We start from the raw sequence: 14,708 nt of genomic DNA, 5'->3' as shown, positions 1-14,708 counted from the left end.
CCCACCCTTCCTCTTGCCCTCACTCCCAGCCTTCTTCCTCTTCCCTCTCCCATTCCATTTTTATTTTTTACAAAGAACTATTCAGCAAACAGTACCAAGAACAAACTCCACTGTTCCCCAACAGTTGAGACAAGGGCTGTTCACAATTTTCGCATTTCAAAATGTCAATTTCATTTCTATAGATTACCTTTTAGGTACTTTATTAGTTGGCACAGATCAGGAAGCACATATAGTATTTGTCATTTTGAGACTGGCTTATTTAACTAAGTATAATGGTTTCAGTTGCATTCATTTTGTTGCAAATGATAGGGTTTCATTTTTTACATGTGCATATTATTCCATAGCGTATATATATATATCATAATTTCTTGATCCAGTCTTCAGAGTCTTCAGTTAACGACATCTGGGTTGATTAACATCTTAGCTATTGTAAACTGAGCTGCAAAAATCATGGAGATACAGATAACTCTTTCGTACATCGATTTCATTTCCCTTGGGTAAATTTCCAAGAGTGGGATGGCTGGGTCATAAGGTAGGTCTACATTCAGATTTCTGGGGTATCTTCATACTGAGGCCATGGCAGTTGATTGTGGGTTTTGGGTAACAGCAGAACTAAAGTACACACCTAGGCAGGTGCAATACAATAAGCAGACAATGGAGAAGTGAGAGGCACAGGTGGAGAATGCTTTATACTTACCCTGAACTGAGGAGATTGCACAGATGGAGATGATCTTACAGTAGGAGTAAAGGATCCCAGAGAGAGGACATACACCCAGGAGTACAACTGCAACATAGATGACCACATCATTAAGAAAGGTGTCAGAACAGGCGTTGTGGATCACCTGGTTCAGTTCACAGAAGAAGTGAGGGATTTTTAGGTGTGTGTAGAAGGACAGCTCCAGCACCATTAGCCTTTGCAACAGGAGTGCAAAGCATTGATGACCCAGGAAACCAAGACCAGCTGCACACAAAGCCGGGGGTTCATGATGACTGTGTAGTGCAGGGGGTGACAGATGGCCACAAACCTGTTATAGGCCATTGCAGCCAAGAGAAAGTCATCCAATCCTGTGAAGAGTATGAAGAAGTACATCTGGGTGATGCAGCCTGCATAGCTGATAGCTTTGCTCTGCGTCTGGATGTTCACCAGCATCTTGGGGATGGTGGTGGAGGTGAAGCAGACGTCCACCAAGGACGTGTTGGAGAGGAAGAAGTACATGGCTGTGTGGAGGTGGGGGTCTGAGAGGATGGGCAGGACGATGAGCAGGTTCCCAGCCACAGTGACCAGGTAGATGGAGAGGAAGAGCCCAAATATGAGGGGCTGCAGTGCTGGGTCCTCTGAGAATCCCAGGAGAAGGAATTCAATTATCTGAGTCCCATTCCAGGGCTCCATGTGGCTAACAGAAAAAGAAAAGTAGCACAATCATGTAATATTAACCTGGCAGAAATGCCACCATTTATTTCCCCAGTAAGGACCTGCATCCCTATAGGCTGTCTAAAATCTGCTCCCTGCAGGAAGTCCCTAGGCCATCTGCAATCAGGAATCCGTGTCCTACTCTCAGCCTTCCTCCAGCACTGACATCAATCTTCCACTGTTGGTTCACTCCCCAGAGGCTCTCAGCACTGGGAGCTGGGCCACGTCTCAGCCAGGATCCCAGAACTCACGCCAGGCCTCCCACATGGGTGCTGGTTCTGGTTGTCCCAGGATGACAAGGAAGCAGCTGTGCGCGCGCCTGTCTCCCTCCCCCAACTCCCCTCCTGGGGTGGGCTGTGGGGAGGGGTGGGTGGGGCCATCGCCTGGCGCGTGTCACGCGCATGCCAGGGGGATCCGGCAGGCTTCCGGACAGGAGCACGGGGAGCCGGTGGCAGCGGCGATTCTGGACACGAGCAGCCAGGGCCCTTCCCGTGGATCACCCCAGCTGCAATGGGCGTCGCGGCTGCCCTCGGGGAGCCCAGCGCTGCACCCGCGCCTTGCGCAAGGCGCGCCCAGGGTTAGGGCCAAGGGGGAGACTCCTCGCCTCCTCTCCCCCACCCCCAGCGCACGTGCAAGGTCTCCCATTGCCAGGTCCGCCCCCGGGGCCACAATTCCCTGCAGCGCCTCGCAGCCAACTTAGAACTGGTGCGGACCAGGGGAATCCGACTATTTAATTAAAACAAAGCATCGCGGGAAGGCCCGCGACGGGTGTTGATGCGATGTGATTTCTGCCCAGTGATCTGAATGTCAAAGTGAAAAAAATTAAAGCGTCGTGGTTCCGGCCTCCGGTGAGCTCTCGCTGGCCCTTGAAAATCCAGGGGAGAGGGTGTAAATCTCTCACCGGGCCGTACCTGTATCTGCATCAGGTCTCCAAGGTGAACAGCTTCTGGCACATTGGAACAACGTAAATGTAGGTAAGAGCAATTGCAATTGAGTTAATTTCTGTTCCTGGGAATGGCCCACTTTCGATGTGGGCTGGCGCAGGGAGGGAACTTTCAACCTGAGTGTTATTTTCCAGAGCTGAAGATTTGGTTTTTCAGCCTCGAACCGGACATCCAGATCAGGTACCCTACATCGTAACCAGGAGGGGCCTCGTCGATCAAACCGATGGACCCCTCCCCTGGGTCAAATCTGCCCCCTCACAGGTGTTCCCTGTAAAACCGAGAGAAGAGCAGAAACCACCCATTCTTCAGGGGGAAATGGCTGAGTCTGAAGGTTTTTCCCCCACCTTATTTTCCTCCTACAGGAAATGTTTCAGGGCCACGAGAGGAGGCGGTGGGACAATGGGAGGAGCTCCCCCAGGGGCGGCCCAGTCTACTCAGGACCACAGGGGAGCCACCCCCCAGCCACCACGGTGGCTCTGCCTCTTAGGCCGGAACCCCAAGGCACAAGGTAAGGAGAGACCCCATGTCTATCGCCAGGCTCTGTTGGCAGGTCTCAAAATGGTGGCATGCAAGACTGGCGCAAAATTCTAATTTGGCCTTAGAGACTGGCACGGACTGGGTAACTCTCCTCCCCCTTGCCTTGTCTCAGAATTTGAACTTTATCTTAGAACCAGGTCTGGTCCAAAGTCTACTCTCAACACCTTATGTTCTATAGAAAGACTACTTGAATTTGCTAACGTGTTTTCATAGATTGCCCATATAAAAAATAGTTCAACCTCACTTAGAAGTAATTAATGCTGAAATCTGATGTGTTACCTTATAGAAAAATGTTGTTTTAATTTGGAGATTTCTAGTAGGTTATTTCAAAATGTAAAGCAAGGAAATTGGCAGATGGAAAACAACACAAGTATAGAGATATGTGCTTATTTTCAAACCCTTAAATAATCACCTTGTAACAATGATCGAATTTGGTCTGTATTATGTCATGATATAAAATGGTATTGATACAAATGTCTGAAAATTGTAAAGTCTGGTAATCTAGTGTTAATAAGCAAAATGGTCATCTTAGTGAGGGGGCCCCAGAGGCCTAAGAGTTAAGTGTGCCTTGTAAAATGCTAGAGGTACTTTCAAAAATGCTATGTAAACAAGTGTCTCTTATTGGTTAACAAGTTTGTAATTTTAAATATGACAACTTAAGGTCTTTTGTCATCCACAGTTTTGTACATCAGATTTACTGCTCATAAAACTAAAGAGTTGTTGGTTCTGTGTTAACTGTCCTCCTGTAGGTTACAATGGACTTTTTCCAGACACATTTATTGTATTCAGTACTGTGGGATGACTCTGTAAACTGATAAAGCCAATAATGTGTTACAGGTACCAACTGAGAAAAAGGATAGTTAACTGAGGTTACTAAGATCGGAAAGTAATCCAAATCAATTGGTAAAGTATAAAAAAGGGGTTAAAGATTTTAACAGCTATTACTGAAACTGCTTTATTCTTCTGATGTATGTGACCCTGTAGTTTGCTGTGGAATTAAATGCATCTGTCTGAATGTAGTTAGCCTTTAAATCAGCTCCTCTGTATCATTTATGTATGTTTTTCTAATGTCTCTGCTGGTTTAAATGTTCTGTATACAAAAAAGTAATCTCAAGTGTTACATATTGCTGTAGAGCATGATTATATTATAATCTGTAACAAATGTTCCCCATAAGTTTAAACAACTAAAGTTGATTGAAAATTTGTGTAACCTAAATCTCTGTAAACTTGCTAACAGAGAGAAACTGAAAACATTTTATATACTTGTGCTTAGATTTGCTGGTTAAACAAGCTAAACCATGTTGGGTTGTTAAGAGATGTTTCCAAGTACATGTATTCTTAAAATTTGTAAAGGATGTTGGACCTTCTGGTAAGTGTTTTCCTAAATTGTTGTCTAATGATTGAATCTGCTTGCTAAATTTTCATTTGATATTACTCTTGAAATGTTTGTGCATGGAAGAGCTGCCCAGCCTTTTTGACCCTATTGCCATATATGATTATTCCTTGTGAAATTACTTAATTACTTAGATTAAAGACTAGTGTAGGGGCCGGTGCCGTGGCTCAACAGGCTAATCCTCTGCCTTGCGGCACTGGCACACCGGGTTCTAGTCCCGGTCAGGGCGCCGGATTCTGTCCCGGTTGCCCCTCTTCCAGGCCAGCTCTCTGCTGTGGCCCGGGAGTGAAGTGGAGGATGGCCCAAGTGCTTGGGCCCTGCACCCCATGGGAGACCAGGAGAAGCACCTGGCTCCTGCCTTTGGCTCAGCACGGTGCGCCGGCCACAGTGCACCGGCCGCAGCGGCCATTGGAGGGTGAACCAACGGTGAAGGAAGACCTTTCTCTCTGTCTCTCTCTCTCTCTCTCTCACTATCCACTCTGCCTGTTAAAAAAGAAAAAGAAAAAGACTAGTGTAGGAAATTAAAGCCGCTGCCAGGCACCACCACACAGAGTAACATATCTGTTTTGCCTCTGGTGGTGCAAGGTTTTTAAGCATGACTGGTAACTGGTAAGATTTTGCAGTATCCTTGTATAGCTATTTGGGTAAGGACATAAGTCACCATGTTCAGGAATCAGAGTAACTCAGCCCAGCTAAATATCCATCAGAAACATGCCTATGACTATAGATTCCTAGTCTAGGCAATGAAAATTAGAGGTGGGACTGAGCACTCCCTTGACTTGCATTCTCTGGTCTACTTTAACAAGAACCAGGAGGAAAAGAAAGTTGGACATCAGAAGCAATGTAGATGGGTGGCAGGCCTATTACAGGCAACTCTGTACAGTGATCTGCCCTCAGTGAGACCCAGCAGACCAGTCCACTGCAGTGGCTTTCGATGTGGTAAGCCTGGGCTTCAGCAGAATTCAGCCTATAAAGAGCCTTGGCAGCTCTGCCAGCCAAGGGTCAGATCACTAAAAATGGACCTGCCCTGGAGTCGAAGGACTTCAGGTCAGAGCTACAGATCTTATTGGCTCTAAGCTGAAAAGCCCTTCACAGCCCAGCCTCCAAAGTGACCGCCACTGTTAAGAAAATGGCCAAGTAGGGTCAGTAACATTGCAGACAGAGCTGTAAATTTCCTGTTGGAGATACCACCTGCCTTTACCTGGCCAGCTCTCCTCCCAGGCCAGGTAAGTAATAAAAGTCAACAGCGTGCCTTCCTCAAGGAGGTTCACACCTCCCTTAAAATGTACCATATGTAAAGAGATAGATAGGCTAGGCCCCTTAACTTACAAGGCCTAAATCCCACCAGGTTATTATCAAGCCCCTTTTATCAGGTTCTCTTTGCCTCTCAACCAGAAAGCTTATTTGTAACTTGGACAACACCTTTCTTGACTCCTCTAATAGCAACTCTGTCCTTTGTTCTGGACCCTGTCTGTCCCACTCCTGAGCCTCATTGCTTTGTAATTTTACTGCTTATTAAAGTCAGTGCTACACAGACATTCTGTACATATCCTGTGGGGGCAGCAGTAGTATCTCTTAAACAGTACTACCATAAGTAATGTACTTCAAAATGTAAATTACCTTGTTTAAAAACTGTGACCTTAACATCTGTATAATTCGTGTATATGGTATCCACTCTCCATTATCAAGATAATTCATTATTAGGTAAATTTGGCTAGTAGGGAGTACAGTTCTGTGAGCAGTGTTTCCTATTGAATATCAACTACTGTCTCAGTTACACATAGCAGCAGCAGCTCCGCCTTGTTCAAAAAAGTATATTTGACAAGTTGGTAAAAATGCACAAAGTTAAAAAGTTAAAGACATACTGCAAATAACTAGTCATTATTCTGTGTATAAAAGCAGAGCAGAAATTAAACACTGAGGATTTCTGTAAATTCTTTGTTCTCTGTAGTAGATTGCTGTTTATACTCCCAACATGTGTGTACTGATAATCCTCTCCCACACTGAGTGGCTTTTCTCCTGGTCTGGGATCTGCTTTATTCTCACCCTGTCTCTATACTACAGTGTCTGTTTAAGTGTTTACAGCTGGTAATGGAGCAAACCAAGGCCTTCGGCAACCGCGCGGTCAGCCAAATGCTACTACAGGAATGTCCTTGGCTCCCCACCCAGGAGACAGCAACGAAGAGTGCCTCATTGCCCTACATCAGCAGGGGTGGCTCCAATGACGGATTGTCATCCCTCTGCCCCACCTGGACTTTTGGGACTGACGTGGTGGCTATGCACCACTCTGGAAAAGAATGCTGCTTTTACACCAATCACTCAGCCCTAATAAAAGATAACATGGCTAAAGTCAGGGAGGGGCTGGCAAAATGAAAAAGAATGGGAAGCCCCTCAGGGCTTGGTTCGAGTTTTGGTTTAATTCATCTCCATGGCTAACCACCCTACTAACAGGACTCATAGGGCCCCTTGTTCTCCTAATTCTAATCTTAACTTTGGCCCTTACATTATCAACAGACTTGTGCAGTTCATGAAACAGAAATTGGGTCCCATTCAGTTAATGGTCCAACGGTCCCAATATAAGCCTTTAAATACTACTGAAACTTAACAAAGTGTCAGTCTACAACCCATGATTGGGTCTTTAAATATGCACAAAAACAAGGGGGGAATGAAGGGCTGGAGTAACGATGTTTCAAAAAAGTGCCTCCATGCGGAGAGGCAGGCCCGACTTCTGTAAAAGCAGCCTCACTCTGGGGAAACTGAAAGTTACAAAGGAACAGCTTGCTAGTGTTCACCATATAAGGAAATCCCCTGGGTCTGACCCAATCAGAAACAACCACGTTCGATCAGGAAGTACCAGAGGTGACCCCAGCCAATCCACTGTTACCCCACACCCCTCGATGACATAACTCGGCTTCAAAAGAGGCGCCCAGGCACAGCTTGGGGCCTTCCTCTGCCCTCTGCTGTGCGGTTGAGTAGACGGGGTCCCTGCTGCAGCTTGTACTTCCGAAATAAACCTTGCTCTTGCATTTCGGTGTGTTCAAGTCTCTGATGGTGTTTGGGGATCTGACGATCTGGACACAACAATCTCTTCCCTCAATACACACAAACCCACTCAGGAACTTTGGAGGAAATGGAATTAGGAGTTAAATCTACTTTGAGGCAATCACAGCTGAAATCTGTGCATTGAGAGTCCTTCCAAAAGCTCTATGAAGAATGTGTAGCCAGGGGCTGGGTGAGTGGTGCAGCCGTTCAGATGCTGGTTGAGAACCCACATCCTCCAGGAGAGTCCCTGGGTGTGCATCCAGGCTCTGAGGCCAATCCAGCTCCCTGCAGTTGCACACCCTGGGAGGCAGCGGATGAGGGACCAAGTGTTTGTGTTGCTGCCACACATGGGGGAGACTCAGATGGAGCTCCAGGCTGCTTGCTGTCTGGCTCAGAACCTGCTGACGCAGGCACTGGGGAAGTGAACCAGTGGATGGAAGATTCTATCTTTGTCTCTGTCCCTCTGCCCTTCAAATGAACAGGAAAGGAGGTGAATATGAGGAAAAATCTTTTTAAAAAATGCACAGTTTGAAAACTAGGCCTGGATGCCAAGGCTTTTTGCACCAAAATGCAGCCATCTTTTAATTCTGTTTTTCCATGGACATCTTGAGGTGCCCTCCCATTGAGTCAGGTCCAGCTTCTCTGAAATATGATCTCACTGCTGAATACACACACGCATGCAAATACACATATACACACGTGTACACATGTACACACCCACCCACACATGCGATCCACATAAGTGCACACACATATACACGTGCACAACCACACACAGGCACACACATGTATATATACATGCATACACACATGTATGCATGTACAACCCACCCACACATACAATCCACATGTGTGCACACAGATACACACATGCAAACACACACAGGCACACACACACACACCACATGCCGTGGCCTCTTGGGGCTGATCCAGTGTTCTTCTCACCCCAGTCACAACATCAGAAAAGAACACGTACCAGGCACACCATACTGTCAAATGTTCTTTCTCCAAGAGGGTATACAAACAGTATCCTAAATTCCAGCCTGTGATTCTCCCTAACCTGTGGGCCCTTGGGCCACAATCTGCTTGTGTTTGCATAAATTAAAAATAAATGCTTCTGAGCCAAAAGTGAGGAATTCAGTGGTGCCCAGTGGGGAAAACACTAACAAGCTCAGGTAGCTCCTGAGAGACTCTGAGGAAGAACAATCTCCTGGCCCTGGCACCCTTCCAACTCCCAGGATGGCTTCAGAGACCAGCAGCAGCCAGCAGAGGACACAAACAGCCTCTAAGGAAAGAAGAAAACATCCTTCGGGTGCCAAGACTCCTCCGTGTGTGTGGGGGAAACAACAAGAATCAACTAAATACTCACACGGGGAAATCCACAATGAGCAACACATCGAGACATTTTTACAGGAAATATTGGGGTTGTTTTCCCTACACTTATTCAATATTGATTGGACCAACTTTTCTAAGTTTTATTTTTCCATTTTTTACATCCTTGAGATAACACCTTTTCACTTATCCCTTATAGTCAAAGGCTTAATGGCCCCCTAAATGAAGAGTTCAGTGGGTGAAAAGTAAAAAGCCCACAGGTCTGCAGGAATGTAAGAGATTCAGGGAGATTAAATTTTTAATAACTACACAATCAAAAAGTTCAACTTCACTGAGAAATGTCTGGAATTACATACAAATGGAAACATGTAGTTGAACTTTCAAAGGTTTAATTTTTGAAAGGCGGAATGTCAGAGAGGAGACACACACACACACACACACACACATATATATATATATATACACACAGAGAGACAGAGAGAGAGAATCTTCCACATACTGCCTCATTCCCCAAGTGGCTGCAATGGCCAGGTCTGGGCCAAGCTGAAGCCAGGAGCCAGGAATTCCACTCTGATCTCCCACGTGGGTCTGGTGTGTCAGTGGCCCAAGAACTTGGGCCATAGTCTGCTGCTTCCAAGGTGCATTAGCAGGAAACTGGATGGGAAGCAGAGCATCTAGGACAAGAGCCAGAACTCTGATATGGGTTGCAGGCATTGCAAGCAGAAGCTTAACTGGCTGCACCACACTGCCAGCGCTCCTAGTCTGAATTTTTGCTTGGATCTTGAATTCAGCCAGTTAAATAGTCTAAGATGCTGTAGATTATTCTCTGCAATTATTGTTCAATAAATGGGTCAAATGGAAACAAATCTAACGGCACACAAGCCAGGGTAGGATACAGCACACAGAAGACTGCTCAAGTACAATAAGGGTGCAACTTATGTTTTAAAATTGGGAAGAAGGCAGTGAAATCAACATGAGGTAGTACACACTGACCATTTCATTTCCTCCCCTCCCCCATAAACTCAAAGACAAACCTAAATGTAGAAATAAAAGAAACTGATCATAAGTGGGTTCAGACATGAAGAGCATGAGGATTTTCCACAATATCCCAGAGGAGGCTTAGAAATATAATGTAGATGAAGGATCTCTGTGAGTGAGAGCCTAGCAGAAAGAAGGGGCCATCAAAGAAGGATGTAGTTTTCTCTGAAGGGAGGAGAGAACTTCCACTTTGCTTGTCGCCCTGTCTAAATACTGACAGAATTTGTGGACTCAAAAGGTTTCCATAGCCTTGGCATCTCTTGACAAGAGCCTCAGGTGATCACTGACTTCATAAATAAAAGTGTTAATTGTTAAATCAACAACAGGAGTCACTGTGCACTTACTCCCCATGTAGGACCTCTGTCCTTAATGAGTCGTACTATGAGAATTAACTGTAAAACCAGTTCTCAAATAGTTTGTGTGTGTGTATGCAAATTGTTGAAGTCTTTACTTAGTATAGAATTAGTCTTTTGGGGGCCAGCACTGTGGTGCAGTGGGTTAATGCCCTGGCCTGAAGTGTCAGCATCCCATAAGGGTGTGGGTTCAAGACCTGGCTATCAACTTCTGATCCAGATCTCTGCTATGGCATGGGAAGGAAGTAGAAGATGGCCCAAGTCCTTGGGTCCCTGCACCCATGTGAGAGACTGGGAAGAAGCTCCTGACTCCTGGCTTCACATTGCCACAGCTCCTGCCATTGTGGCCAATCAGAAAGTGTACCAGTGAATGGAAGACCTCTCTCTCTCTCTCTCTCCCTCCCTCCCTTACTCCCTCCCTCCCTCTCCTCTCCTCTCTTTGTGTAACTCTGACTTTCAAATGAATGAATAGATCTTTAAGAAAAGGAATTGGTCTTTTGTGTACAAAGTTAATTGAAAATGAATCTTTTTCTAACTTTTATTTAATATAAATTTCCAAAGTACAACTTTTGGATTACAGTGGCTTTTGCCTCCCACCCGCAACCCTCCCAACTCCCGCTCCCTCTCCCATTCCATTCACATCAAGATTCATTTTCAATTATCTGTATACTTTCATGTGCTCTGTCTTCTAAGTCTGACATTCTCTCTTCTGCTTCACTGATTCTGTTTTAAGGCTCTCAAAAAAAAACCTAAATGAAAGATCTATGTGAGTGAGATCCTAGCAGAAAGAACGGGCCATCAAAGAAGGAGGTACCTTTCTCTGAAGGGAGGAGAGAACTTCCACTTCGACTATGACCTTGTCTAAATAAGATTGGAGTCAGCAAACTCAAAAGGCTTCCATAGCCTTGGCAACTCATGGCAAGAGCCTAGGATGATTACTGATGCCATAAACAAGAGTGTCAATTGTTAAGTCAACAAAAGGAGTCACTGTGCACTTACTCCCCATGTAGAATCTCTATCCTTAATGTGTTGTCCAATGTGAATTAATGCTATAACTAGTACTCAAACAGTACTTTTTTTGACAGGCAGAGTGGATAGTGTGAGAGAGAGACAGAGAGAGAGGTCTCCCTTTGCCGTTGGCTCACCCTCCAATGGCCGCCATGGCTGGCACACTGTGGCAAGTGCACCATGCTGATCCGATGGCAGGAGTCAGGTGCTTCTCCTGGTCTCCCATGGGGTGCAGGGCCCAAGCACTTGAGCCATCCTCCACTGCACTCCCTGGCCACAGCAGAGAGCTGGCCTGGAAGGGGGGCAACTGGGACAGAATCCGGCGCCCCGACCGGGACTAGAACCCAGTGTGCCGGCGCCGCAAGGCGGAGGATTAGCCTAGTGAGCTGCGGTGCCGGCCTCAAACAGTACTTTACACTTTGTGTTTCTGTGTGGGTGCAAACTGTTGAAATCTTTACTTAAAAACAAATGCTTGAGCTACGGAATTCCTTACTGGACAGGATAGAAAATCTCCTTCAAGAAAATGAAATCTTGAGGAGGAATCAAAATGAAATGCAGAAACTAGTAGAAAAGGAAAGTGTGGTAGTGAAGAGAAATCAAAATGAAATGAAGAACTCAATAGATCAAATGAAAAACACACTAGAGAGCCTTAAAAACAGAGTCAGTGAAGCAAAAGAGAGAATATCAGACTTAGAAGACAGAGCACAGGAAAGTATACAGTCAAACCAAAGAAAAGAAGAGGAAATTAGAAATCTAAAAAATACTATCAGGAATCTACAGGATACTATTAAAAAACCCAACATTCGGGTTCTAGGAGTTCCTGAAGGCATGGAGAGGGAGAAAGGATTAGAAGGCCTTTTTAGTGAGATACTAGCAGAGAACTTCTCAGGTTTGGAGAAGGACAGAGACATCCTAGTACAGTAAGTTCACTGAACCCCTAATAGACACGACACGTCGTAATCAAACTCACCACAGTGAAACATAAAGAAAAGATCCTAAAATGTGCAAGAGAGAAACGTCACATTACTCTCAGAGGATCCCCAATTAGACTCACAGCAGACTTCTCATCAGAAACCCTACAGGCTAGGAGGGAATGGCGAGATATAGCCCAAGTACAAAGAGAAAAAAACTGCCAGTCCCGAATATTATATCCTGCAAAGCTCTCATTTGTGAATGAAGGTGAAAATGAATCTTAATGGAGAATGGGACTTGTTCAGGGAGAGGGACAAGGGGGAGGGGCGGGAGTATGGGTGGGAGGGCGGGATTTGGGGAAGAATAACTATATTCTTAAAGTTGTGCTTATGAAATTTGTATTCCTTAAAAAATAAATTTAAAAACATAACTTTTAAAAAAATTTTTAAAAAAGAAATGTAATGTAGAGATCACAGCTGAATGCAGACTCCGAAGAGACCAGCAGAGCTCCTGCACTTCTGCTGGGTGATGGCAGCATTGCATCAGATCATTGGACTTTAGGATGGATTCAAGCACAGGGGCAGTCAACTGATGCAATAATAGAAGGGAAACAAGCTGCAGGGACTTGTACTGATTTGCTGCTTCTAGCTTATGCTCTTATCTCATGGAAGCATTTGAATTGAAAGGTTTGTCAGGTGCGACTACACTAAGTTCCCTTCCAGCTATGCAACAGGTGCAGGAAAATTGACCTTGAATCACACCACTGAGCTGGAGTTCAAGCTCCCTTGGAAGTCATCACAAGATCACAAACATAGAGGTGATCCCTTAGGGCTGGTGCTGTGGTGTTGCTGGTTAAAGCCCCATATGCATCCCATATGAGTTCTGGTTTGAGTCCCAGCTGCTCCACTTCCAATCCAGCTCTCTCCTATGGCCTGGGAAAGTAGTGGAAGATGACCCAAGTGCTTGGGCCCCTGCACCCACATGGGAGACCTAGCATAAGCTCCTGGCTCCTGGCTTTTGATCAGCTCAGCTCCAACCATTGTAGCCATTTGGGGGAGTGAACCAGCAGATGGAAGACGTATCTCTCTCTCTTTCTCTCTCTCTCTCTGCCTCTGCCTCTATCTGTAACTCTTTCAAATAAATAAAATAAATCCTTTTTATAAAGTGATCCCTGAATTTAAAGGAGGTACATGATCAAAAGGGGAAACATTGCCACCTATCATAAAGAGTAGAAAAGTAATAAAATGAATTAAATTTGAGACATTGTTGTCAAAGGAATGGACATTGCAGGAAATAAACAGAAGCATTGAGTTACATTTCTGTCTAATTGATTAGTGAGGAACAATTTCTGGCTACCTTGACTTGACCCCTGCAATCTCAGGCATATCTACGGACACGGGTCGACTGACACATCTCCAGATTTCCTCCTGAAGAACCTCTGCAAAGACCTCTTAATATCTTTATTCCTCAGACTGTAGATGAAGGGGTTCAGCATGGGGGTGACCACAGTGTACATCAGTGAGGCTGTTGCAGTTGAATGTGGATTTTGGGTAACAGCAGAACTGAGGTACACACCAAGGAGTGTGCCATAGAATAAGGAGACAACGGCGAGGTGAGAGGCACAGGTGGAGAATGCTTTATACTTCCCCTGAGCTGAGGAGATGGTACGGATGGAGGAGACGATCTTAGAGTAGGAGTACAGGATCCCAACCAAAGGACCTGCACCCAGCAGCACAGATGCAAAATAGATGAGGATGTCATTGAGAAAGGTGTCAGAGCAGGCAGTGTGGACCACCTGATCCAGCTCACAGAAGAAGTGGGGGATTTCCAGGTCTGTGCAGAAGGACAGCCTCAGCACCATTAGGCTGTGCAAAAATGAATTCAAAGCACTGATAACCCAGGACAGCAGAACCAGCTGCACACAGAGCTGGGGGTTCATGATGACTGTGTAGTGCAGAGGGTGACAGATGGCCACAAACCTGTCATAGGCCATCACGGTGAGGAGAACATCATCTAACCCTGCAAAAAGCAATAAGAAGAACATCTGGGTGATGCAGCCTGCATAGCTGATGGCTTTGCTCTGTGTCTGGATGTTCACCAGCATCTTGGGGACGGTGGTGGAGGTGAAGCAGACGTCCACCACGGACAGGTTGGAGAGGAAGAAGTACATGGGCGTGTGGAGGTGGGGGTCTGAGAGGATGGCCAGGACGATGATCAGGTTCCCAGCCACAGTGACCAGGTAGATGGAGAGGAAGAGCCCACATATGAGGGGCTGCAGTGCTGGGTCCTCTAAGAATCCCAGGAGAAGGAATTCTGAAAGTTGAGTATCATTGCCTGGTTCCATGCATTTGATGTGACTGCAAAACACAGGGAAAGAAAAGCATGGCATGAGCATGCACTTGTCTCCTGTTGTAAATTCTGCTATTTATATTCTACAGTCAGAAACTCAAGTTTCCTGCTTTGGTCAGACTCCCAGAGGGCATCCTATATATCATCTCTGATTAGACATTCCTGTCTTGCTCTCACACTTTATCCAAGATGTCAGGTGTTTTGTAATTTTCATGAGAAATCATTTCAGGTGTTGTGGATGATGAATCAGATGTAGGCCTTACTCTACCGTCTAGACAACAGGCAAACTGTGTGGAAAAACTCACGTCTCTATCATAAAATGAAGCAGAGAGCACAACAAGCATCCTTCAAAAAGATTCCTGGAATATCAATCAAAATATAGCTTTAAG

The 14,708-nt window shown here is 45.5% G+C and overlaps 1 protein-coding gene and 1 pseudogene across 1 annotated transcript; both read right to left on the bottom strand.

The window, feature by feature from the left end:
- Nucleotides 1-563: 563 nt before the first annotated feature.
- Nucleotides 564-1,390, bottom strand: LOC133749248 (olfactory receptor 7A10-like; annotated as a pseudogene).
- Nucleotides 1,391-7,128: 5,738 nt separating this feature from the next.
- Nucleotides 7,129-14,314, bottom strand: LOC133749247 (olfactory receptor 7A17-like). Its single transcript, XM_062178471.1, has 3 exons — nucleotides 13,407-14,314; nucleotides 9,532-9,568; nucleotides 7,129-7,404 (listed from the first exon to the last, which is right to left on the bottom strand). The coding sequence occupies exons 1-3, from the start codon at nucleotides 14,312-14,314 to the stop codon at nucleotides 7,129-7,131; spliced, it is 1,221 nt and encodes a 406-aa protein (XP_062034455.1).
- Between the last annotated feature and the right edge of the window lie 394 nt (nucleotides 14,315-14,708).

This window comes from Lepus europaeus, chromosome 20 (genome assembly GCF_033115175.1).
Source record: "Lepus europaeus isolate LE1 chromosome 20, mLepTim1.pri, whole genome shotgun sequence".
NCBI lineage: Eukaryota > Metazoa > Chordata > Mammalia > Lagomorpha > Leporidae > Lepus > Lepus europaeus.
This window is presented reverse-complemented; position numbering and strand designations above follow the sequence as displayed.

Excerpts from the sequence above, each read along its gene's own strand:
- LOC133749247 (XM_062178471.1), bottom strand. The coding sequence starts at position 14,314 with ATGGAACCAGGCAATGATACTCAACTTTCAGAATTCCTTCTCCTGGGA. Across the intron at positions 9,569-13,406 it reads ATTAAGAGGTCTTTGCAGAG|TCTTCTGTGTGCTGTATCCT; the intron begins GTTCTTCAGGAG and ends GTACTTGAGCAG. Across the intron at positions 7,405-9,531 it reads CCTACCCTGGCTTGTGTGCC|TTCCTGAGTGGGTTTGTGTG; the intron begins GTTAGATTTGTT and ends TTTCCTCCAAAG.